Source organism: Ricinus communis, chromosome 10 (genome assembly GCF_019578655.1).
Source record: "Ricinus communis isolate WT05 ecotype wild-type chromosome 10, ASM1957865v1, whole genome shotgun sequence".
Lineage (NCBI taxonomy): Eukaryota > Viridiplantae > Streptophyta > Magnoliopsida > Malpighiales > Euphorbiaceae > Ricinus > Ricinus communis.
The window spans coordinates 4,898,839-4,924,793 of record NC_063265.1 but is presented as its reverse complement, the minus strand read 5'-3'; the positions used below and the strand labels follow the sequence as shown (position 1 = coordinate 4,924,793).

The window sequence follows — 25,955 nt, the reverse complement described above, 5'->3', positions numbered from 1 at the left end:
TGCCTTAGATCTACTTTCTTTTTCCTATTTTCCAGCAATAATATTAAAAGGGTGGATTTAGTAACGATGTTGCAGAATTTCTTTTTCCAATAGAGTTTTGTTAAAGAGCTGTGGTTTAGAGTTCGTTAGTATTGCGGCATCTGAGTAGGAGTGAATTTTTTCTCTTTAAGCTAGATTTAGGATTTCTTCTTAATTAACTAACTCAGTGTATAATAAAACAGAAATTAAATATAGAATAATCAAACAATTATTATGTTATTGTTACAGATATTATTTTATTTATGTTTCTTTTTCTTTATCCATAGAAGGCTCAATAATTTCGAGCTACACAACAAGATAACCATCGCTACACTCGTTATAAAGGTAAGGTTAGCCATCTATTTATACTCATCATAAAAAGCGAATTCATGATGAAAGTTTAAATTTAAGATTTTCACATTTCAAAATCAATTGTTCTTACCACTTAAGTTAGGTCTTTCATAAAAGAGGTTAAATGACCTTAAATTATCAAGTATTCATCTAAGACGCATGATGACTTCCAAAACATTTGTTATTACCTTAGATTTAATCGAATCATAAAGTTGAGGATAGTGGGGTGCTATAGTCTGGGTCTATTATGATTTTGATACATGTAATCAAACACCTCTATACCAAAATATGTAAAATGTAAGAATTCATAAGTTCCAAGAAGTGGTTTAGATTCTAGCCACAGCACAGTTCCACTTGACATTAGAATCAGATTTTTTCACCTGACCAAACTACATAGCAGTAACATTACTCTACTGTAAACAAACATATATGTTAACATTAGCATGTAAGTGCAATTCTTGACTAATTAGATTGTGGAGAGTGAAGTCTAGATTCATCTTGACATTCCAGTAAAGCTTGCACTACTGAATCCATTGATGGTCTCACGTTTCTATCTTCCTCAACACAAGATATCCCGACTTCAACTATTTTTACTGCCTGTTTTCTGCTAAATTGCCCATTCAATCTGGCATCCACTAATTCCTCTATCCAGGACTCCTCTCCACATACGAGGTTCCTTTTAGCCACTCTGACAAACCTTCTGAGCTCTGATTCCTGCTCCTCTCCGTCCTCTGTAATCCAATTCGAAAGCCTAATTCCTTTCACCATCTCAAGAATCAATACTCCGTAACTGTAAACATCAACTTTGGCAGTGATGGGAAGATTTAAAGCCCATTCTGGAGCCATATAACCCTTTGTTCCTCGAATCCTAGAGAATTCAGAATTACTTCCACCCCTTTGAAACAGCTTTGCCAGCCCGAAATCTGAAATCTTGGGTTCAAATTCAGTGTTGAGAAGAATATTCTCAGGCTTCACATCGCAATGTATAACCCATTCTAAACATTCATGGTGAAGATATGCTAGACCTTTAGCTGTACCTAAGGCCACATTAAATCTTTCTTTCCAGCCAAGGAAGTTTTGAGTTGGAGAGAATAGATGCTTGTCTAGCGATTGATATTCCAAGTACTCGTACACTAAGAGCTTGTGGCTCTTTTCTGAACAGAAACCCCACATTCTCACTAGGTTCATTTGATTGATTCTGCCAATGGTGCTCACTTCTGCCCAAAACACATCTTCCCCTTGATATGATTCTCCTAATCTTTTCATAGCCACCACTCTTCCATCTATCAAGACGCCTTTATATACCACTCCGGATGCTCCTCTCCCCAACTCTTCTTTGAAATTCCTGGTTGCTCTTTTAAGTTCAGCATAACTGAACTTCCTGAATTGACTTGTTAAAGCATGATACCCTTCCTTCGCAGGATCTTCCACTCCTCGCCTTCTGAAAAGAAACCACCAAGCTGCTGCTACAAAGACTACTTCAATAAGACCAATGGCAGCAGCAAACCAATAAAGATATGCCCATTTCACTCTCCTACTAGCATTGTTATACATAGAAGGAGAGCCTAACATGAGGATTGATTCAGTGGACGCGCATCTGAGATCAGTTCCATTGGCAATAGCGGGTCCATAATTTGCCAAACTTGCTGGTAGTTTTAGATATATACTGCCTGGAAAATTTGGAGACCTGAAACCATTGAAAAGTGCACTTTTTGTGAAACAAAGACCTTCCCCTGATAGCCTGTAACTAAATGCTGCGCACCGGCAATCATCCAAGCAGATTTTCAAGCAAGAATCTCTTGAAATGGATTGACTATAATTAAGATCGAATCCGTAGAAATCTACTTGAGAGACCTCCACAAAGTTCACCTGCTGCTGGTACTGTGAACAGGATTGGTTAAACTTGGGTTTGCAGCCTTGGCTCCAATCACCTTGCTCAACGACCTCATAGCCAGGAGGACACGAACACTTAGGCTCAGGTGCATACATACAGATCCCATTTCTCCCACAAATTCCATGCACTTTACATTGCTCCAGCATAGCTTTCCATGCAATCACCCACAAACCTGTCTTATTGTTGAGGCTATAAAGCCTAAGATTCCCATCATCATCCATAGTTAATCTTCTTTTGATCCCAAAACCCGCGTCAGTAGCACTAAATTCCAACTTATCACTTGATAAAAAGTAACCCATTTCATCAAAAACAGCAATTCTGCTACTATTATAGTTTGTTCTACCACTTGCAAACACATTATTATCAGGATTAGGCCAGTAAATGCTAGAAATATCTGGCCCATCATACAACAAAGTTAACACGTTATTATTATAAAAAAAGAGACTAAAGTAACCAGAACCATACATCCCCCTGCCTAATCTAGAAACCAACTTTGTGCTCTTAGTAAAGAATTGATTTGGAAGAAGCGTATCAGTAGGAAAATCAAAGCTTTGCCACAAAATTTTACCTTTAGCATTTTTAAGAACAAGATTGCCAGTATCCAGAAGCTCAGCTCTGCTAACCGCAACGAAGGTGGTATTAGTCTCCCATATGATGGTGCCATCAACATCAGTCAAGACCATGGCGCCATCTCGCTGCAAAGAAATTCTTGAACCTTGGCCATTGACAGGTTTGTCTCTGTTAGCCGTCCAAACAACAGTTCTTTCTTTAGAGTTGGTAAACCAAATTGAGAACCAATAAGCATTTTGTCCCATGCCATAGAACCCACAAGTGAAAGTGTTATCTGGTGAGTTTAAGAAGTCCAAATCATGTTCAACTGATAAGGAGAAGCCTCTGGGCAGAAAATTCTGCGTCTTCGAAGATAATGAAGAAAAGAGTACAGGGAATATAATAATGAAGAAAGAAAAGAAATGGGGAGAAGTCATAGTTGCAAAGGGATTGCATCTGTTGGTTGGTAATATTAGTACATGAGTACATCCAGTATTAAAACTTAGCTGTGGCTGTAGGTTTGTATTCTATATGGAAAGAATAGTCAGAGTTCCTTCTTGCATTTCCTATGACATCTCCATTGAAAGAAAAATTGCAAATTGGAGTCTTGGAAAATGATTATGTACATGTGGTGCCTGATGCTTTAGTTTTTTCCAGAAATCCTTATTACCGAATATTTAACCCTTGTTCACACTGGCTCGAGAGCGACCGCGATAACACATCCCTGCCTTGCGTCAAACGGTTCTATTGACAAAAGTCTAAGTCGGGCACTTGGTTCCATAAAATTCTATGCTTGAAAAGGATTCTTTTAGAATTTATGTGTGAATGAGAGAAGATGATTATAAACAGTTGCTTTTTCTTGAAATTTTGTTTGTGGAGGCAACAACGCCAACAGAATAATGCAAAAGAAAACACGACACAAGGCAGACCTGTGACTTGTGACCCAAAAACGTCACCACTGAATTGAATAGAAGAGAATAAAGGTGGATGGTTTCAAGAAGGGTAAAAGATGCAGAAGGAAAATAAAAGAAAACCATGCAGAAAACCCATGACTTTGTGAGCAAAGGGATTTAAAAACAAATTTGCATGCTGGGATGAGCTAATAACTTACTCATCCAAAAAAGCTAAAAGATATCTGCAAACAAATTGCACAGCTAACAATGCTAAGAACAAGTGCACCCATATTCTTTTACAAATGCAACGTGTCCTGACTTGGCATCCTGACTCTATTTCAGGTATCTTGCTCCTTGCCTCTAGGCTCCCCATTCATCCCAAAAATTAGATTGTTGAACAATTTTACCAAGTTCCATTAAATTGAATCAATGACCAGAATGCTAGCTATTCGGATTTTAACTAATATATGATAAGATAGAATTTTTTATCTTTATAACTACTGTGCCAAATAGCAAACAAATTGACGCACAACATATGTACAGTGCGTCATTTTCCATATCCTCTTTTTCCCCCTCTTTTTTATTTTTGGCCTTTTCCTTCTTCCTCTTCTGCTTTTTGTTTCTTGGTCAGTTCATTCCTTAAATCGCATAAATGAAAACATTACAACAACCTTCCCCCAATTGCACAGATCGACCTTTTAACAACAACCCAACCCCAGCCAGTCAAAGAATAGCTGTACAAACAAATAATTTTACATGGTAAACAAGAGCAAGTCACCAGGAAGAGTGCAAGAATTTTGTCTTTCCTACGGTGGGCATTGTTCCTCGCATTTGAGAAGTGCCATCCTTTGACACCTCGAATGGCTCTGCCTATTATTGAGAAAATCAATGTATGTTCGGAGCCTATACCGGTCTGAGTTTGTGAGAGAAAAGGGCGGGTTAAGAATGAGGGAAGGCGCTTCCACCAGAAGAAAGACTAATAAACGTACTGCTTTTGAATATAAAAAAGATGCACCTTCCATGTCACCCATCAGCTCTTCAACCTGCCAGGTTTGAACAAAAAATTCAGTTAGTTTACTCATACTAACATATTCTATCAATCTACTTTGAAATTCTAGCACTTGATTAGTGCCTAATTAATTGGTAAGCTCAGCTAGAATATATCCAAGAAAAACACTTTAAATTTGGTTAACTGATACAAAAGACAAACCATTCAAATGCAATAGATTTGAACACTCACTCCCCCATGTCTTCCCACAGCAAGGGCAGATTGAAATATTGTCTCCATTGCATCAGGCATCTCGATATTTCCTGCAATGATTATGGAAAAATTCCTCATTCAGAATATCAAACATCAGATGAACTTATTGAATTTATAATATAAAAGAAATTCCAGCTAATAGGTGCCTAGTAACATATGAAGTCCCTAACATCTTTTAGAGATAATTATGCACAAGTAGCTTCATAGATCCTGGCGTGCTTCTTAAATATTAACTATCAAGCCAAAGAGCTTCTTTATGAGGACTCCTAATTCAATCACCAAACAATAAGTTTCCAATCCTGCAGTTAATACTACAACCAACAAACGGTACCATTATATGACAAGTGGAGGAAACTGGTACTGATCAACAAGTAATCAGGCATTAACAAATTGTATCAGGAATAAGCGGTTGAAGAAATTCATTGCTTTATAAATTCAGCTAGAAAGAGGCATTACAGAGAAGAGAAAATATCTTTATATAGATGTGAATTGCTCATGCACGGTCAACCATCAAGGCAAAAGGAAATCAGAACACTAAGCTCAATGCACAAAGTAAAATAAAAATATGGACTCATACCAGGTTTGATGGCCTTGGCAAGTTCTTCTGCATGCTCAACTTCCCGTAAAAATTCCCTTTCAATCTGAGTGGATATATTTTCTGTCACACTATCTGGACAATCTTCTATATCTGGAGTCCCATGCTTCTTGCTGCCACTTCTTCTTAACCTTGTGCTTTCTTGGCTTGAGCTGTCTTCAATAGCTGAGGCAGCTCGAGTATGGCAAATATGCAGTGCTTGCTTCCAAATTGCGAGAATAACAAGTTGTATCGAGAATGCTTCCAGTTGCTTACCTGACTCAACCTAATCCATGAACAATGATGATGAATTGATTTGAGAATACAAAGGACCATTATGAATTAAACTCCAGGCAGCAAAGAAATGTTGCAGTAAATTATAAATCACAAAGTAGAGAGGATAGCTGTGCAGCACTAAACACAAGCAGAGACCATTAACTAGCACATCTGTCTCACCATTTAACTATTTCGCTACAGTGAACCTATCAGAGCCCAATTATAAGGTGGTGATAGAGAAAAATCTAGCATTTTCTCAACCATCAAAACAACTGAAATTACATTATTCTTCATATTTAGTCAAAGCGACAGAGTGGAAAACCAGCCAAATAACTTGGACACAGAAAACCCAAGGTAAGAATAAACCAACCACATGATTAATCAATGAACCGCCACTCAATTGGTCGCCAACAGAAGCATATAATGTTTTCATCAAAGATACATACCTTGCACTAATATAAACAATAACTATCAAACTGCCCTAGATTTTATAAAATGACCAATTACACGTTGGTCATGAAAAGCAGCAACTCACCTTTTCATGAACTAGTTCAGAGATGGCAGCTGCACACTGTTGTAATGATTTAATCCTAGTCATGCAATGAGTTGATGGCTGCTCCAAAACATCTCCAATATCTGTTGATCCATGAGAAGTCCCGGGAGCAGAGCTTGGACTGTCCAAGCTTCCAACATGGCACATATTACTGTTAACAGTGCAAGTTATAGGCATGGGGGCAGTATTTAAATTGATAGTTGCTTGAGGACTGGGCAACTTCGACGGTATATGGCTTGGTTTGGAAGCACTTGCTGACGAAGAAGACCCATCCAAAGGTGGACCCGATACAAGAACATAATCTTGATCTATCAACTCTAATGAATCCACAACTGCACACCCCAAAATCCATGTGAAAAGAAAAAGACTACAAATAATGGTAAATTTTCTTTCCGATTCCCATTTATACACATAACTATAAAAAAAGAAGATAATAGATGGAACTCTCAGTACCTCTAGATCGGGCATTTATTGACCTTTGGTTCATGAATTTTGGAGGTTCATGTAGATTATCATCAGGAAATTTACTGATTTCAGGCTTAAGACTAGTATTTTCCAAATTGTTTCTGGTACTAGAATATGTATGAGCAAAAACTGTGTTATTCAAAACATTTGATTTAGCTTCCTTTCCATCAACTCTTGTATCTAAAGAAAATCCATAGGTGGACTTCATTGAGGACCTCCTCCTAGAAAAGGAAGGGCTACCATCAGGACCACTAGAATCATCATCCAGGAAGAACGGTAAACAATCCTCTGGAGAAATGTCCTCCATATTCCTTTCAGAATTGCTTTCACACAATGGAAAACTTTCAACTGATTTTGCAAACCTCCTATTCCTGCATGTCACATGATACTTTATAAACAGAGAGATAACATACATTACATCAAGAAGACCAATTATTTGTCTTATTTACCTCAATGATTCATCCACATTCTTCTGGGAAAGGAATGAGTGGTTAAAAAACTCATCAAATGTCAGCCTTTCCACTGGACAAAAGTCACAAAGATGGAGACTAAATTAAGTATTTGTAAAAAGTCTTTTCGCATGTAAAAGTTGTTACGGTTCTCTTACATTATCCATTGCACATAATCTTTAAAAAATGGAGAATGCTTTATCCTTGCATCACATTCCCAGATAACAGGAAATAATGACAATACTAAATGCTATGCAAGCAGTCAATTAGTATGATCATGCCAACATGACCTTTATAAGCGGGAAAGTTAAGTTTAAAATTGCCAACTGTTCTAAGCACACATACCAGTTATTTAACTATAAAGTACCAAGAAGCTTGACTGCCTGCCATAATTCAAAGAAATACACAACCATTCAACCCCAATTGAACCCAAGGTGGAGAGGGTAACCATAGATTAATCTTTTTAATAAATGTTGTGTCTTCAATTAGAGTTGGGACAATGTTCTAACATGAAGTACAAATCTTTTAACCTCAAAAAAAATACTGATTAGGCTACCAAAATTTCTAAAAGTAACTCAGAAATGCATTTTCTTTCAGTTGTAGAAAGATAAAACCTATGCATCAAATATTTAGCAATTTGCTATTTGCATAGTAAGACATTATAGATTTATGTTTATACAATTAGCTTATAAAAAACACAATCAAACCACATAGATCTACTGGCACAAATATGTTTCTTTTCTCAGTTCCTTGCAGCTTTTTACATTGTGAAACATATACATCTTTAAGTGCAAGCCATATTTTATGCAATACCTGGATTACGACGCAGCAATTTTTGGCACAAATCTTTGCATTCAGCACTCAAATCTTTACTATCAGAAGGAAATTGCAGTTCAGTGGACTTCACAATATTTTGGAGCAACTACAATCACAATAAAAAAAACGCATTGGTTAAGGTAACCATAAAACAATTAAAAAATAAAACAAAAAAATACTAGTCTAACTAAGAAATGAGAATTAGATTCAAAGCCATAGAGTCAGAAGTCCCTAGTACAGCGCAGTCTATAGAAGTATAGAAGCAAATTAGTTATGTATGTAAAGGAAGCTAGTCAAACCTGTATTTGATTGTTTCCAGTGAATGGTGTTTTTCCAGTTACAAGCTGGAATAAAATGGCACCAACACTCCAGAGATCTGCCTGCGTATACAGTTCAGGATTAACAGGAAGTACTTCACGAAATTATCATGATTATTTCATACAGTGGAGCAAATATCACCTTAGCATCATACTTCTGAAGTTGCATTATCTCTGGAGCCATGTAAAGGGGTGAACCACACAAGGTTTCTGCAAGGCCTCTAGGTTGCAGAGATCTGACCCCAAAGTATGACATCGAAATTTTAAAATATAAGTTAAAGAAGAAAAAATTACACAGCCAAAAAGTATTAAACCATCATTGTATGGGAAATCAGTATTGTTGAAATATCTTAGTGAAGTCATTAGCCGTTCAAAGGGAATAACAATGATCATAGTAAATGAACAAAGTAAAAGGTTGGTAGAAACAGATGCCAACATTTTTTTATCGAATCAAGACATCAGTACTGGAATTTAGAGGTAAAAGTTTAGAAAATTATTTAGAGGAAATACCATGGTATTAATTCGAAAAACTTGTAGTATGGCATTATTTAAGGGATGACTAGATACTGTACCATAGCTGCTTTATTTATTCCCCAGTCCTTACCTGGCTATCCACCCCAACACCCTGATCCTCCTCTTTTTCTCATATGCCACACATTCAGACCCATTTAGAATCACCTCAAGTAAATCAGTTCCAGATAACAGCTATAATCAACATTACTTTTAAGATTTTAAAGTTAAATTAGTATTTATGATACTATGCACATTGAGATTTCTGAGAACTTTAATTGGTGACTAAGAATTCATTTTATATACAAAAGGTCCGTAACCTAAAATTATTGAGAGTCGTGATTTATCTAATTGTAGTGGCGAAGAGAGGAACCTAATATAGGTAGCTTAATTATGTGGGACAGTATGCAACACACACAGATACAGGATGGAGAGAGCAGCAAGCCATCTCAATTCACAAGAATAGCTGATCAGAAGTAAGATTTAAGATAAATTGTTTAAAAAAAAATTTAAATAGGAACAATAAAATAATGTTTAATGTCAATAATTTACCTAGCAAATCCAAAATCAGCAATTTTCAGTACTGCATTGCTGTCAGTGGTGGAAAGGAGGAGATTCTGTTCCAAAAACCAGTATAAATCACGTATGTAATACACTAGATACAAAACCAGTCCACTTGGACACAAGTAATAGACACCAAATAACGTCCCAATCTATCTTCCAGCAATAGATACCAAAATTACTTCTTTTCACCAATTTCACAAGCCATTGTTAGCCTTATAAATAGAAACTTAATTACCCAATACTATTTCCTATATTTAAGCTCTAATTTGCATATTATGATTAACCAGATCAATCAAATAGAGAACATAATATCCGGGAAGCAAACTTCTGGCTGCAGTTTTACCAATTCAAATTCAAACTTTACGAGAATAAGAATCAGGCAAACCTGTGGCTTCAGATCCCGATGTATAAGATTATTATCCCGGAGGATTTGTAAACCAGCCGCTGTAAAATAAAATAGTTTCAATTCATACAATCCGATTTAGCCACTAAAGATGCTTAAATTGGAAAGCAAACAGGGAAATGTTAAGAAGATACCTAGTTGCTGCATGAAGTTCTTAGCAATTGCTTCAGGAACTTTTCCATGCCGTTGAATATACATAGAAAGATCACCTCCCTTGCAATATTCCAATATAATATTTATTCTCCCCGGGACCTATTTCACATTAACAAAAAATAAATAAATAAATAAATAAATCATGTGAAATAGCTCAATTGAATTGAAGTGAACTCTTGCAAAATCATTTCACTTTTGCATAATTTATTTCTTTTAGAATTTCTTCAAATTACCTGACTTTTTTAATTTGAAGCAATTGAATTATAGCAACTATGAGCTTTCCAAACATGAGAATTGACTAAATAGAAATCCATTAAATTGAATTCTTGCATTTTGAGACTTTCCAAACAAGAAGAAAAGTAAAAGCTTCAAACTAAAGTAAATACAGTTAGACTCCTGAGCATGATACCTGGTCAATTTTAGGAAAAGACAAGCATTTGCAGGTTAATTTAGCTGATTTAAAACTATACCTATTAGCTATGTCAAAACATTTGCTAGTAAATTTAGCAACTACCAAAAAGCCCAAAATCAGTATATTCATAAACGAACATTCCAAATGCTTTTTACAATAAACAAAAGGTCCCATTAAAAAAAAAAAAAAAAAAAAACTCTTGAGGCCAATTATTGGAAAGAATAATCAACACCCAAACGCACCTTCAAAATTAAATTAAAAGAAACATAAAAAGTAAAACAAACCTCAATGATATCATGCAAGCAAATAATATTAGGATGATTAATCCTCTTCAGAATAAAGATCTCAGACATTAAACTCTCTTGCAACTTCTTATTGAGTCGACTCGTGGCTATCTCTTTTATCGCCACCTCAGTTCCATGAACTCGGTGCCTAGCATGCCAAACCACCGAGAAGGAACCCGACCCGATTTGCCTACCTACCAGGTACTCTCCAACAACCCTGCCCCTTCCCGGTGCCTGAGCCATAATATTGTCAGAATTAGTAAACCCTAAAATCGAACCGGAGATCGGATTGGACTGGCCTAATTAAGATAAATTATAAGAGAGAGAGAGAGATGGAGAGAGACAGAGGGAGAGAGGGTCAAAGTAGGTTTTTCATGTATAATGTTTGGTCTGTATGTATTATGTGGTTTTATTGTATTATCATGATTAGAATTAAATTAGCTTTTTCTTTTTTCTTTTTTCTTTTTTCAACTATGAATTAAATACAAGAATTCGGTTATTAAAATATTGTTTGTGATTGGGATTAATGAAGCATGATTGAGTGTTTCTTTCTTCCTTTTCTAGGAAGCTGAGAGGGTGAACAGCAACGAAAGCCGAAAAGGGGAACGAAATTCCAAGGAGAGTAGGCGAGCCAGCTCAAACGTATCTTTTTACTTGAGAAAATTGTTTGGGTAAAAATTGTTTACTTGCTTGGGATAGTTGCTTCCCCAATATTATGTTTCATTTAATAACTACATATTAAAGTTAAAAATTACTTAATAATTCAAATAAGACTCAATTCTAAAATGTAATATTAAAAAAATAATTAAAATGTCATTCTTTTGATTTATAAATTATCTTTATAAAGAAAATAAATTATAATTACTAAATTAATAAAAATTATAAAATTATATATCAATTTAAATTTTACCGGTCACAAATAAATAAACATCCAAAAATTGTAATGCCTTAAAACCTATTGAATATTAAAAAGTTATATTTTATAATAATATGTTCTTAAATAAATAAATCAATTCATAAATATATATTTATCTACATATTTTTATAGATTTATATTTATTGTCTAATTAATATTTATATTATTTTAATAACTGAAAGTGATTACTCTAACAAATATGATCTTAATTGTATTTTAATATTATAGTAATTAATAAGTTAATTTTTTTAATTTATCATGATTTCTAGTCCTAAAAATAGCATTTTATATATATTTAATAAATTATTATTAATAGTAAAATACTAAAAAATTACTAAGCATTTTAGATATTTTAAATTAAATTATTTAAAAATATAAAAAATAATTATAAAATTTTAATAAACTCATTTTACATTATTATGCAGAATTAAAATAATAACAATATTTTATTTCTTAAGAAATTTTACATAAGGCATTATTATATGATGTTTGTTACATTTAATTATTTGTTACATTTAATTATTTGTACCTTCTTTAGCCTGGTTAAAAGGAATAAGATTCAATTTGGCTTCAAAATTATCCATAAAAATAAAATCAACACTTTTAACCTTATTAGATCAATTTAGCGCATAATTCTTTTTGGATAAAAGGTCAATTGCCTTATGAATTTAAATTTAAAGATTAAAGACATCCAATTTGAACTTTTTCAATAAATAGTCTTTTAAATTTGGTTCAATGATCAATATATTCAATCTAAAAATAATATTTATCACTAATTTACTGACAATATTTAATAACGCATTATACAAGAACGTGTTTGAGAAAATCTAAAATTTGAATTTAATTGAACTAAAAATAATAATTTTAATAGGCCAATTTATTAAAAATTTGAAATTTAACTTATATAATATTTATTATTTTCAGGTTATTAAATTTAAATTTTAAATTTTGTCAAATATACTCTTATATAGCGCATTACTAGATATTGTATTAGTAAATATATAAAATAAATATTATTTTTAATTTTTATAATTCATCAAATTCTAAAAATTTAATATTATCTTACCTTTTAAAAATTAAATTGGATGTATTTGACCATTAAATACAAGTTCATGGGCTATTTATTGAGAAAATTTAAATTGGATGTATTTAATTTTGTGACATAAGTTCAGAGACTATTTATTAAAAAATTTAAATTATATATATTTAACCATTTGTCTATTTCTTTTAATAATCCCTCATTTACATTAAATAGAGTGGGTGAATTAAACTCTTTGTATGAAAACAAAACACTCTAGTAATAGATTTATCCCTCACTTTTTTTCTTTTAATTTCTTAGGATAATAATCTAACTCGTGCAAAATAAAATTACTGGTCCACTTATTCAAAAACTTTTTGACTCAACTTCTACATACATCATCTATGCATAAACTTCTAACTTCCATATGCTCTTGCTTCTCATTCAACTAAAAACAATTATATTATGTCAATCAATAGTAATCTAAATTGCCCAAATTCTTAAAAGATCATCAGTTGGTAACCTTGCTGCGGTAACCTTGATTACTGAAATTCTTAAATCTCATGGAAAGCACACTATAAAAAATAAGGAAATAGCGACAGATGGAAACCGTCTCTAAAGAGGTTAAATCCATCGGTAAGGCAATGTAGGACAGACTTATGATGGATAATATTCGTCAGGAAAGCAAGTCGTGCTAATCATATACCAATTGAAATTTTAAGTGTATTGCTAATATAGCGACTGATCAAGCAACAGATTGTAGTCGGCAAATGGTGAGAAAGAGGTAAACTTGGCGATGGAATTAGGGAGAGTAGCAATAACTTAGCGAGAGAGAAGTCATCGCTAAGAAAATCCATTTAACGATGGATTGAGTCTCTCGCTAATGTGGCAGTAGAATGTCCCTAGTTAAGTCCTTGTCGTTTAGCCACAAATATTGTCTATCGCTAATTCCTTAATATGGCAACAAACAGAATCTGTTGCTAACTCGGAAATGATTCAGCGACGAATTTGGTCCGTCACTAATATACAACAAACATGTCCCTCACTTTTTGCTTCTATTAGCGACAGATTATTTATCCGTTGGTAATATTTAATAATATTTAATTTTGGTCCGTCTCTACATTGTTGGTTTTATGAATATAAAAATATTATTTATTTATTATTAGTGTTAATAAAACACATAATATAGAGAAACTATATAAAAAAATAAGATAAATTATATATAAATTAATAAACAAATTTAAATACAAAATATGATATCATAAAGTATATAGAATGTATAAAACTATGAAAAGAATAAAAATAGTCAATGATCAAGATTATAGGCAGATGAAGTAGGATCCTGTGGAGGTGCAAGCAAGTCGAAACGTGTTATCTCTACAATGAGGCATCGTATGTCCTTCATTTGCTTCTATATCTGCTCTTGAATCTGTTACTTCAATGCGACCTGTTAAGCCTCCACAGCTGCCTGCTGCTCCTCCAGTGTTACTACCCACTGCTCATGCTGTAGTTCCTAGTGAATAGCGTCTCGCATATGTTGGACATCAAAATCTGGAGATACAGTAGTGATGGAGGAGGAATTGTTGTAGAAGTCTGGAGCTCTGGCACCCATGTCGTACACATGATGCTTCTTCTCTCCACCAAACGCTTGTAAGAACAATTGCTTCGAATCTGGCTCTTGCGTCTCTATCGAACTGTCTTGGATCTGACTAGCTTTCTTCTTCAGCTCATGATAACGATTATGCAATTAGTTTAAAAAAAGTATTAATAGAATAAAATTATTAAAAATTTATTAGAAATATTAACCTTAAATATTAATTATTAATAAATTTACAACTACTTTCTTAAACCTCTTATCAATCCAGTCTTTATTTTTCTTGCTTGTGTGCGTAGCCTTGAAAAGCTCGATGCAGTTTAGCTCTCAACCTAATTCTTTAGCCTGCCAAATAAAATATTATACATTAAATAAATAAACTTAAATAAATATTAAAAATGCAATTTAAGATTTGATTCTCACTATACATCTAGTATGCTTTACTATAGAGATAGAACCTCTAATAGGGCATGAAAGCCCAGATCCAAGGCTGCTTGTCTCTCTCAGCTGGTTCTTTAATATTATAACAAACTTGGCTTTAAACTCAAGCTTGGACCATTCTTGTTGCTAACTATCCTAAATATTCTGCAAGACAACCAACAGTCTCTTGCCGGATCTCCTCCACCTTGATAGATTATTGGTGTATTTGGATAGCTGCCTGCAATTTCCACCTCCTATGAATTTGGGTCTCGACATGTGGCTGCCACGTAAAGTGTTTCTATAAAAAAACACATTAGGTGAAAATTACTTGAAAGTATGGACAAAACTAACGAAAATTCGGTAGAATCTCTCTTATATAATAAATGTATACTACCGTAGAACGGGTCCATGTCCTATTAAAATAATTTAATAAATACAATAATAATATAAGTATTAGTTAAAAAAATTTAAACTTGAAACTCCTACCAATAATACTCTCTGATAGCTGGTGGCACTTTCTTCTATGAATGGCAGCAGGATGCATTTTGTGTAGAAAAATCTTCGATATGGTGGATGAACAAGCGTTTGATTAAACAAAACTTTTCTTTTTCAAAACAAACAAAAGTTATACATAATAATAAAAATAAACAAACACTAAATAAATAAATCATAAACTATATAAGTGTACCTCCCATAATGGAGCTCGAGTGACTGCCTAGTAGCACTTGACTCTACTACTAAGGCCAAGAATTATGAGTGGCATGCCGCATCAAAAGTTGTGGGAGATAGTGTGGGTGACTGTGATCAGGAGGATGCTACATGTGGGATTATGTAGAAGGAGATATAGGGGGTCACACAAAAAAATGACGACAGAGCTAGCAAAGAGGAATTGATAATGGTGGTGACGCCTCTGACCTTCTTCCACCTCAGCTTCAGCCTCGGCCATTTAATCCTCGTTCGGATTGCCCTTGTTGTCCGTCCCTCACCCCTACCTGTCTGTCCTATGGCCAAAAAGTATAGACCCATCTCGGCCCCTTATACTAACTATGATCAAACTATATAAGGCAAATATACAAACAAAATATTGTACTAAAAATCAATAAATAGTGTATAGTTGTATTCATTTTCATTTTACTTATATTACGTTCATTTTTCTTATGCACGCATATATTCATTCCGTATTCTCCCTGTAAAAAGACTTCATTTCCTAATAAACAATTCAATTTTAAATAAATTAATGTAAGTGTTCTCTCAAATGGCAGAACCTCCCCTATGCACACACATATTTCCCCCATAAAATGGGTCCTTTCCTAATAAATAATTCAGTTTTAAATAAATTAAGATAAGTGTTCTACCAAAAATTCGACCGAACTTTCCTTATACACACGTATATTCTCCTCGTAAAATAGGTCCATTTCCTAATAAACAATCTAATTTCATATACATCAAATAATAATATACACTAACAATAGCATAAATAAGCACTTCTACACATATCTCCCTCGCATCCTTCGCCTCCAGTTCTTCTTGAGTCATCAAATATCCGACAAAGTACAAGAAATATTTTAAATGCAAAATAATCAATAAATTATAAATTACATTCAACTAAAAATGGCCAACTAAATGCCAAACTAACCAATATACATACTTTAGTGAATGCAACTTTCTTTTATTACTCTAGAATTATTATTTTTATTTGCTGATTTTATTTGATATTAGATTGGCTTACTTGACTATTAACGGCTCTTTATCTTGTTTAAAAATAAGAATATTTTGTTTTAAAAGTGTCATAAGATACTTTTTTTTTTCTTAATGATGACTCAAAATAAATTTTTTATATATTAAATCGTCAAAGTTTATAAAATAAAGTCTACTAATTCGTGTTCATCAATTTTAATGGAGATTAAAATAAATAAATACTTATTCTTTTTAACATCTCACTTGCAATACTATCGAAGCCATATCACTTGCTTACTTTCTACAATTGAATTTTTAGCCATTCTAACCCTATATTTCTTTCTTCTCTTTTTCAAGTCATGCAATTAATTTATTTTTCCTTAGTGCTACCTTTTCTTCCTTTATTATCCGTGGACCCCTTTAGCAATATTTTTCACAAATATGTTAATTAAATATTATAATAAACCAATAAAACACCTTTATATTCCTATTAAATGAATTTTTTTTTAAGCTCTCTTTGTCAAGTTTATATATTTGATTATATATTATCAAAAAAAAAAGAGAGAGACAATACTTTGAGTAAAGGCAACCAACTTGAAAGTATGTGAACTAAGTTCTAAAGTTTTTTTAATTTATTCAAGTAATTCTAAATATTTTTAAAATGATTTAAGTAAATATTATCTACTTATAATCCTACATCCGTGTAAATTTTAGAATTAAACAATTACAAAAAAAATGATTAAATAAGAAGAAATGATTATAAAAAAAGTAAAATGTAAACACCAATTAAAAAAAGAAAGGAAACAAATCTTACTTGTGGATCGGAGACGTAGAACATAGCGAGGGTGAATGAGAGAGATGGTGTGTGAGAAAAAGAATGAGCGAGAGAGACTCGAGAAAAAGAGCTAAAGATAGTGAGGTTGGAGAGAGAGAGAGAGGGCAAGCGAGCTAGAGAAAAGGTGATAAAGGAAGAGTCTGTATAAAGAAGGGGAGAGAGAGATAAAAATAAGTTAGCATTTAAATTAAAATACTATCAATGGATACAATCTATCACTATTTAGTAGATACAAATAGCAACTAAGCTTATCGTTTAACGAACAAGTATAGCGACAATTAGTCTGTCGCTAACTTTATTCAAAATGGCATCACAAAAGTTATTGAGTTAAAATAACATAGTGATGGATCAACACCGTCGCTAAATGCCAATGGACATGATGTCTGTTGCTAATAAGCAACGTCATAATCCATCGATACAAGGATCTAACCTTTAGCACCAAGTTGTCGCCAAATATAACAACAAACTATCTTCCGTTGCTAAGCATCTATCACCAGGCCGTCGGCATTTCCTCGGTAGCCATGGTGCCATTTTTTGGCGTAAGTAATGCCTACGATGTAGTGATAGATTCTTTACGTTACTAATTTTCTATCACTAATCCGTTCGTGTTCTATTGTAAGTAGTGCAAAGAAATTTACTTTCTAGTTTTGTCATCAATTTGTTGCTATTCTGTCACAAATTAGTAAGGAATTGTATCCGTCACTAATTTTCATCGCTATTTAGTGGTTCTTTTGCAATGGAAAACAGTGAAATTGTACAGATGCTTCCCACTACACCACCATTGCACCCCAATGGCTGTCACCATTGCTGCAACAATATTACCAGCCATAAAAGATCCCAAATCATGAGGCAAACACAAGTTCTATGTCAAGAAATAAAAGAGCAAGCCAAAAAAAGATAAAATGTAGAGCTACAGTTGACCCTCTTACCTATATTAATTTATAAATTTTGAAAAAACCAACTCTTTTTCACTCTGGAAAATCATATAATTTCAATATTAAATATATATAATTATTAATTATTAAAGAAGATAATTCAAAGAGCACTAAAATTTGAGTAAGTAGAAATAATTCTACTATTAATATAGAAGGATATTAAAATTCCTTTAGAGTATATATATATATATTTTTGTAATCACTTGTTGAATAATCACTTATTGAATTGCAAAATAAATTTGGTTAGAATGTAAATTTATTTTTATGTAATAACTTATTAATTTAGATACAATCAATAAACTTAATAAGTGAATGCTTTTAATATTTCATAATTATTAATGCATAAAGTATATGAGCTATTAGAGGATGAAACGTACTAAAGTAGTGAACTTCGTATTTATCAAATCCATGCTCTTAAACTCAAAACAAAAAAGAAGATAAAAGATACGTAAGAGAATTTCTTGTGAGAGCATAAACAGAGGGTAAAAAGTCAAAAAGAAAATGATAATGAAGAAGAGAAAAGAAGGATGAGCCGAGAGGAGAGAGAAAAGGTAAGAAGACGTTATTAATTCATACCCTTTTTTATGGAGAGTGAAGTTTATTTTTTATTTTTTATCTTCTTTCCTTCTTTCTTATTTAAGTAAGAAAATAAAGTTTTGTGCTAAATAGATTCAAATAAAGTTAAAAGGTCGATTTGATATTTAATGATGAATTTAGGAGCCAAAATTGAATATAATTCCCAAAGTACTTGTCTTTCAGCAGTAGCAAACGTTGTTCTTTTTTAATATGCTTTAGTGAGATGACTTCCTTGTTTTTTTTTTTATTTAATAGAAATTATAAAAGACCCTATAAAAAGAAAAATTAGAAAATTATAATAACAATAAATAAAACAATATAAATATTAAAAATCTATATATATTGATTAAAATAAATAAATAAAAAGTTACCGATAATTTTAAAAAAAATATTTAGTAAAAAACAATAACAGGAAAGATTTGTCATTTTCTCCTTTGATATAAAAAATTAAATGGGAAAGTCAAAATTTCCTAAATAATTTTCCTTTAATTTTCTTGATAAATATTTATTTGTGCTTCCGTTATCCTACTTTAAATTATTGGCTAAAGAACAAGTAACATGTTATATTAAGGTAAATCTACTTCTCTAGCTTAAATTACTAAATTCATAACTCTCACCCTACATAATAACTCATTACTATAAACAAAAAACACTAGTGCATATTACTAGTATTATTTTAATTACAAGTAATGATATAAAATTATCTTTTAGATGAAAAATAATTTTATGTTATAAGTATTTTATAATTATTTAACTCATTTTAAATAACAATAAATTGAAATATTTTTAAATACCTTTCTTAACAAATTTATAATATCTTAAGACTTAATTACTGTAATAAATAAAAAATATTTTTATATATAAAATTAATAATAGAAATATTATTAATATACTATTCTTTGGAATTATAACATATAATAAGAAACCATTCTGTTATTTAATTTTATATTCAAAACATAATTAAATATTTATTTTTCTAAAATTGTAATTATAACTTAATTAGAAAACTAATTTATCAATAGATTAATACAAAAATTTATTAATGATACGTAACTTAAAATTTTACGTATTTACTGTATAAACAACAATGTAATATGCTAGACACTACAATTATCAAATTAATATAATAGAAAAATATCTACAATTTTTTTTTTTTTTTTTTTTTTAAGTTCTAGTATTTACAAGTTTATATAATGATTAACGTGAAATGCACGTCTAGGATTACAAATAAATTGTTAATGGGTGGTGTAGTTGGTTATCACGCTAGTCTCACACACTAGAGGTCCCCGGTTCGAACCCGGGCTCAGACATTTTAATAACATTATTATTTTTTCCACGTTCCGTTACCTAAAAAGCAATCAGTTTCCAGTTTTGATTGGCTGATATACGCAAACAGCCAAAACACACACACACGATCGCTCGCTCCATTTGCCTAAAACTTATATAGATTCTGTGCTCTCTTCTTGTTCTTGCTCTTCTTCATCGTTTTTGCTGCATCTCGGGTTTCGCGTTAGGAGGCAGAGATGGATTGGGGAAACGTAACAGCAGAAGATCTGATGGATGCACTTAGGGAGGTAGATTGGTCATCTCCACCACGTCCTCTCTCTGAATTCTTTTCCAGATTCACTTTTCCTAAATCTTCTTCTAAATGGAATAGCCGCCTCAAGTGCAATCTTTACTAGTTGCGTTGCGTTTCTCTCTATCCTTATCATTTTTCAAATTTTTGATTTTTTCATTTCTGTTTTTTTTTTTTTTTTTTTTTTTTTTAAAGGGATTTTTCCATTTCTGTTGAAAATTATTAAACTCGATTATATTGTTTGCACAGCTATCGGACCAACTACTTCATTATGATCATTTTCATTCTAGGTAAAGAGTTTTGTTTCGTTTTCCTTTTTTTTTTTTTTTGAATTTTGAATGTTTTCTAGAGGTCCATCAGTATTGATTAATTAGTTTCTTAATGATGTTTTCTTTGAACTTACAGGTATTGGCTTTCTTAGGCGGCCACTTGCTATAGTTGCTGCTCTTTTAACAGCACTTACTATTGCCTTTCTTAATGATAGGTAACCTCTTTTTGAATTTACTTCATTAACATTTTTATTGGTTATAGTGAAGTCATACTGCATTTTATTGTTGAGAAAGGTTTAGAATTTACTTCTGTTAAGTTTTTTTATTAGTGAGGCTACATTTGCAGCGTATGTTGTTTGTTTATTTGTATTTCTTAGAGTTAAAGAAGTTAATTAAGAAAGCAAGAGTATCTAGATAAGTTTGTGGGTTCTAATGATCCACGAAGAGAAAAGAATCAAAACTGCATGTGGTCTTTCGATAAAGTTGGTATTGTGCATAGAGGGAGAGAGAAACTCATGATTGTGAAGGACAAGAAAACTGATGAAGTTTTTCCAGCTGATTGCTCCTTCTTGCACAGCACATGCATAGTTGCGTCCCCATGTTTGTGAGAAGGAAGAATAAACGGAGAAACTGGTAGGTTGTGCTGCTGCAGAAATTTTTTACAAACAGGACTAAAATGCTGATTTTCAAGACTAGGACATTTTGAGGAATTTATATTTAAAATAGAGCGAAATCAGAGCATGAGATCTTACCTAAGTTTGCTTTCTCTACCATTGGAGACATTAAGTTCCCATTCCCTCTTGCAATGGGGCACTAGGGTGGAGTGGCGTTAGAGATCTCACATTGCTAAAGAATAAGATATATAAAAACTTATATATGCTAACCAACCGAACGACTAGCTTTAGTCATTTTGGTATTGGTTGGACCCAATAAAATTGAGGAATTTATATTTAAAATAGAGCAAAGTCAGAGTAGGTGATCCTACCTAAGTTTGATTCCTCTGCCACTAGAGACATTCAGTTGCCATTCCCTTCTATAATGAGGCACTAGGGTGGAGCGGTGTCAGAGATTCCACATTGCTAAAGAATAAGATATACAAACAACTTGTATATGCTAACTAACCAAGTGACTAATACTAGTCATTTTGGTATTGGTTGGACCCAAGCTCAATTCTATTAGTGAGCTCTATATTTCACCAATTCACTTCACTCCTAACTTAATTAATTCAATTTCTAATAAGTGGGGTGCAAAGAAAAATCATGGCCAATTCCTATATGTATGTCAATCCGTGAGTGCTTGACATGTTTGTTCATCTTGTCTTTCATTTGAAATATTTTCTCCAACCTTTTGTCCTACCACAGATGTGTGTAATTAGCCTTTTCTTTTCTACTCATTGTGTCCCAGTTATCTTCTTTAGGTCATTGACGATTGCTGGGAGAATTAGGTGCAGTGTGACCTGGTGGATTAGTCGTATTTGTATGATGTTGTAATTCAGAGTAGACTAGGAAACTTGAAGGGTTTGTAATTCACTTATATCTTATGTATTTTTATCCTAATTATCTGCGTATGTTAATGCAGACATATATAATGAGAGATTGGCCTTAAAAAGTTGTTTAGAAGAAAAATTATTAAGCATGATCTGCATCTGATGTCTTGTGCATATTTGCATGGAAATTTTCTTCACTATTCTTATTGTGATGTATTCTTTTTCTTTCTTCCTTTACTTTGGTTTGGGGGTCATTTGGAACATGAAATGTTTTTTCTTCATTCTGCTTATCCCTTGATTATTGACTTATGGTTGCTGAGAATTTCCCCTACAGCTTTGCAGGTACTTTTAGTGAAAAGGCGACAAGAACTGTGAGGCAATTTTCTCCACATTTAGCTGCTAAGATGAGACCTCCTCTTACGTAAGTATATTTGTCGCCATTATTCGTAAGGATCAGCTGTGATGCTGCTTTACTCACTATATGTTAATTGGCAGACCTGTTATCCGTGGACGTCCATCAGCTAAACGAGCGATTCATATATGTGGTCGGCCCCGTTGGGTGTTTGTTTTGATATTCTCTATTGGTAATCCATATCTTGAGAGTCCAGATTATTCTCTTTTAAAGTAGTGTATATCGTTTTTGAATGGTTAGATAATTTTTTCCCTGTTCTTTCCTCATATTGTAGTGAGTTTCATCCTTTGGTATGCATCTTGCGGCCTGTTGACTGTTCTGTGGGCGCTTGCTATCGGTCTTCTTGGTTTGTTTCTTTCTTATGCTTCATGTTTTTCCTTTATAATTAGGAGAGCTTTCTCAATCAAATCTGACTTATTCCCTGTCTCTCTCTCTCTCTCTTAGCTACAATCCTACATGCAAGTTTTAGAACACCTAATCTGAAAGCACGTCTGAATACATTCCGGGAGGAATTTCGTACTGTTTGGCGTAATTACAGTGAGCTGTAGCTTTGATGGAACTTACAGCATGTAAGTAAGTCCAGGTTGACTTTTTATGGAATCTGGGGATGTATATAAAGTTATGCCTTCTATTTCATTGCATATATGCAGCAGGTGTGAATATTCATCTTTTTCCCTTGTTTGGGAATTTACTGCTTATTACTCTTGCCTTTGGGATATGTACATGCAACTATGAAGTCAATATTTGTATTTACATTTTTGCATTTGAAATTTCTTTTCATATTTTATCATGATTAGGATGCTATATGTTTTAAGGCATTGTGGTTGCATGACTGGTAGTACCATTAGTTGTTCAAAAGTAGGAAAGAACACATTTCTATAATATTTGATCATTTAGTAAATTGCAAGACATGCCCTGGGGTCAAAGTGCTTTAAAGTCTTAGACCTTAAAGCTTGCAGCATTTATTCAGGGGCACATGAGGTGCACACCAGACTTGGGGCTTTAGGGTAAGAAATGTGTGCCTTTGACAGATGAAATGTAGGAAATGGAAATATTGATTACGATTACGCTAGCGAGTCCATATTTCAACTCAAGGAATGCTCCTCTCTCTCCCTCCCTCCCTCCCTCCCTCTCTGAGCCCTATATGTGTGCGTGTTCATGTGTTTCTCTAATATTTCTGTCTTTTCTCAATTTTTTTTACATCTAATGTCCTTGGCCTCCATCTATACTCTCAATAGTTATGATTATTCTAATTATTTAGTTTCATTCTCTTTTCTCTTCCTGTCGTCATTGACATATCTGTTGCAATAGCCTCTTCTATGGATGGAGATTGTAGTTCGATTTTACACGTTTGATTTATTTATTGTATGCATTCTAAGCCAGAGGTTTATGAAAATTTCCTAGGATTTAGAAACTAGTAAGCTAGGACATTTATGCAAAATCATGAAGCTCCCCTGTTTAAGATAAAGAACAAAGTGACTTATGGTCTTTATGATAAGATTTACATTAATGCTGTGGCACAAATCTGTATTAGAAAAACTAGTGCATTTTTTATTTTGAATATTTGTGTTGTACAGAAGCATTTATATTTTCCATGGTTCATTCTTGGTATGTTTCCATGCATTCAGAATTATGTTGTCCATCAAATATTCAAATCTGTCAAAATCAGTGGCATTTTATGTTTGGTTCTTGGTGAAGTGAAATAATAATATTGACTTCTATTTTGCATATTTGGAACTTGAAATCTTATGGTCTATAAAAGCATAATTTTTCTTGAATAAACTAACTAAATTTTTTCAAAAGAATCTTATTGTTATTAAGATTTACCAGTAATTGGCCGTGCAGAAGCTAATATGTTATCTTAATTTCGAAAACTTCTAAACATAAGAGCGGTCTCTGTTTTTTTCATAGGGATGCTTTGATGATTGGGATGCTCAGTATAGCTGCTTGTTCTCAGCTTGGGTTTAGCTGCTGGTTTTATAGTTTTGCTGCTACAGAATTTAACTCCCAATGACTGGACCGGAATTCTCAGGCGAAGGCTGCCAATCTTCATAGATGTCCAACATGATGTAAATTGTCAGATTCTCTTCTTTCTGTAAAGCAAACTGTTGCCATTTATATTCATATCTGAAGAAACCTACGGAAGTAATTGGAGAAAACATTCTTAGAATTATGGGCGAGTTATTAATAGCCCTTCTTGGTCTCAAGGATTCTGTTACTTCAGAAATGGCACCATGTAATTCCTCTTGCATGAGTTACTGATGTAAAAGAGTTGAGTTTGTTGTTGTTTCGATGTGCTCAATATCTATCAAATGTTCATTTGTGTGAAATGAAGCATTTTAATAACTTTAAGATATCTTTAAATGCTATACATGGCCACTATCGAGTATGATAGCTATATGAGTGTGCTGCTTTCATTCAGTTCATCATCTAACTGCTGCATTTGTAGATGGGAGAAAAAAAAAAGAACTTGCATAAAAATCTTGGGTATTGTGGGAAGGGGTGCACAACGATTCGTGCACTCTTTTATGTAGTATTATTTCTGTGCCTGTAAGCACAACCCTTGATGGTTTCTTCTTTACATAAGCCATTTTTCTTATGTATTTTCACTACTGTTTATGCAAATATATGATAACTCCATTGTGGCTTTCTGCAAGTTAACACTGGTTGGTTGGTATGTTATCAAGGCTGAAAGTGATTAGAACTATTATCATTAGAAATAAAGGCATCCTGGCAGGGCAGCCTCATAAGAGGAGGAGCAGATAGGGTAATCCAGTTCAAACTAGAGGAATTGGGGAGCGTGGCTTCAGCAATACCAATTAGCTACCCCATTTGCAGATCTACAAAAATGACGCACAACAGATTCTGATTCCTTAAGGAGGATAACTGTCAGGACAAGTGAGGGCTGTTAGTTAATGCCAGCCAAATGTATGAAGTGTAATTCATTTAATTTTAGATGATTATCTTCCTTGACATGGGTGGGGTCGCCAAAACTTGCTGCCAGAATAAAATCAAATGACAACTTTTTGGCCTAGCATCTGCTATCTAACATATTTAATCTCAAAACCATTTTCTTATATGGGGAAATTGGGGATGTTCATTCAAACTTTAAAAAGATGATTCTTGAGTCACTAGTTTTGAAGTGTTTCATTTCATTGGTTCAGTATGTTTATTTACCTAATTAATATCACCCACCAACTGTCACAAAGCAATGCAAACAGAAGAAGCCCTACTCAATTACGTTTATCAGTTGCTAACCCAAAATTAAAATCAAAGTATTGATTAGTAGCATTTCAGAAAGGAGAAAGAGAGAGAGAGAGACCTCCACTTCACTGTAACAGTTAAAATAACAGGCTGGACCATGTTGGTTAGGCCTCTTTCAAGCTAAGCCCATGTGCACCGCAGTTTCTCTGTCTTTCTCTTTCTCTTTCTCATTTCTGGTATATATATCTCATGCCTGATACTTTTAATACCATTTTTATATTCAGTGATGACCGAC

General features: G+C 33.1%; 3 protein-coding genes and 1 non-coding gene across 6 annotated transcripts; 2 read left to right on the top strand and 2 right to left on the bottom strand.

Annotated features, from left to right (window-relative positions):
• Positions 1–648: 648 nt before the first annotated feature.
• Positions 649–4,020, bottom strand: LOC8283883 (putative receptor protein kinase ZmPK1). The gene has a single exon (XM_002529815.4). It carries the CDS (start codon positions 3,247–3,249, stop codon positions 832–834), a length of 2,418 nt encoding a protein of 805 aa, XP_002529861.2. The 5' UTR covers positions 3,250–4,020; the 3' UTR covers positions 649–831.
• A 151-nt stretch (positions 4,021–4,171) lies between these two features.
• On the bottom strand, positions 4,172–11,373 carry LOC8283884 (serine/threonine-protein kinase ATG1c). 2 transcript variants are annotated; one of them, XM_015725784.3, is made up of 13 exons: positions 10,743–11,368; positions 10,028–10,145; positions 9,876–9,934; positions 9,479–9,543; positions 8,559–8,652; positions 8,399–8,479; positions 8,097–8,205; positions 7,284–7,356; positions 6,823–7,205; positions 6,352–6,701; positions 5,544–5,826; positions 4,946–5,016; positions 4,172–4,748 (listed from the first exon to the last, which is right to left on the bottom strand). In XM_015725784.3, exons 1-13 carry the CDS (start codon positions 10,983–10,985, stop codon positions 4,512–4,514), a joined length of 2,166 nt encoding a protein of 721 aa, XP_015581270.2. In that variant the 5' UTR covers positions 10,986–11,368; the 3' UTR covers positions 4,172–4,511. The 2 variants fall into 2 exon arrangements, with proteins under 2 accessions (XP_015581270.2, XP_015581271.2); XM_015725785.3 differs by having other exon boundaries at positions 4,607–4,748; positions 4,916–5,016; positions 10,743–11,373.
• An 8,574-nt stretch (positions 11,374–19,947) lies between these two features.
• On the top strand, positions 19,948–20,023 carry TRNAV-CAC. Its single transcript has one exon. It is a non-coding gene; the product is annotated as a tRNA-Val (tRNA).
• Positions 20,024–20,077: 54 nt separating this feature from the next.
• Positions 20,078–24,812, top strand: LOC8283901 (PRA1 family protein A1). Of its 2 annotated transcripts, none has more exons than XM_015725774.3 (8): positions 20,078–20,394; positions 20,539–20,579; positions 20,695–20,773; positions 22,379–22,465; positions 22,540–22,628; positions 22,731–22,802; positions 22,901–23,029; positions 24,368–24,812. In XM_015725774.3, exons 1-7 carry the CDS (start codon positions 20,237–20,239, stop codon positions 23,002–23,004), a joined length of 630 nt encoding a protein of 209 aa, XP_015581260.1. In that variant the 5' UTR covers positions 20,078–20,236; the 3' UTR covers positions 23,005–23,029; positions 24,368–24,812. The 2 variants fall into 2 exon arrangements, with proteins under 2 accessions (XP_015581260.1, XP_015581259.1); XM_015725773.3 differs by having other exon boundaries at positions 20,080–20,394; positions 22,901–23,025.
• The last annotated feature ends 1,143 nt before the right edge of the window (positions 24,813–25,955 follow it).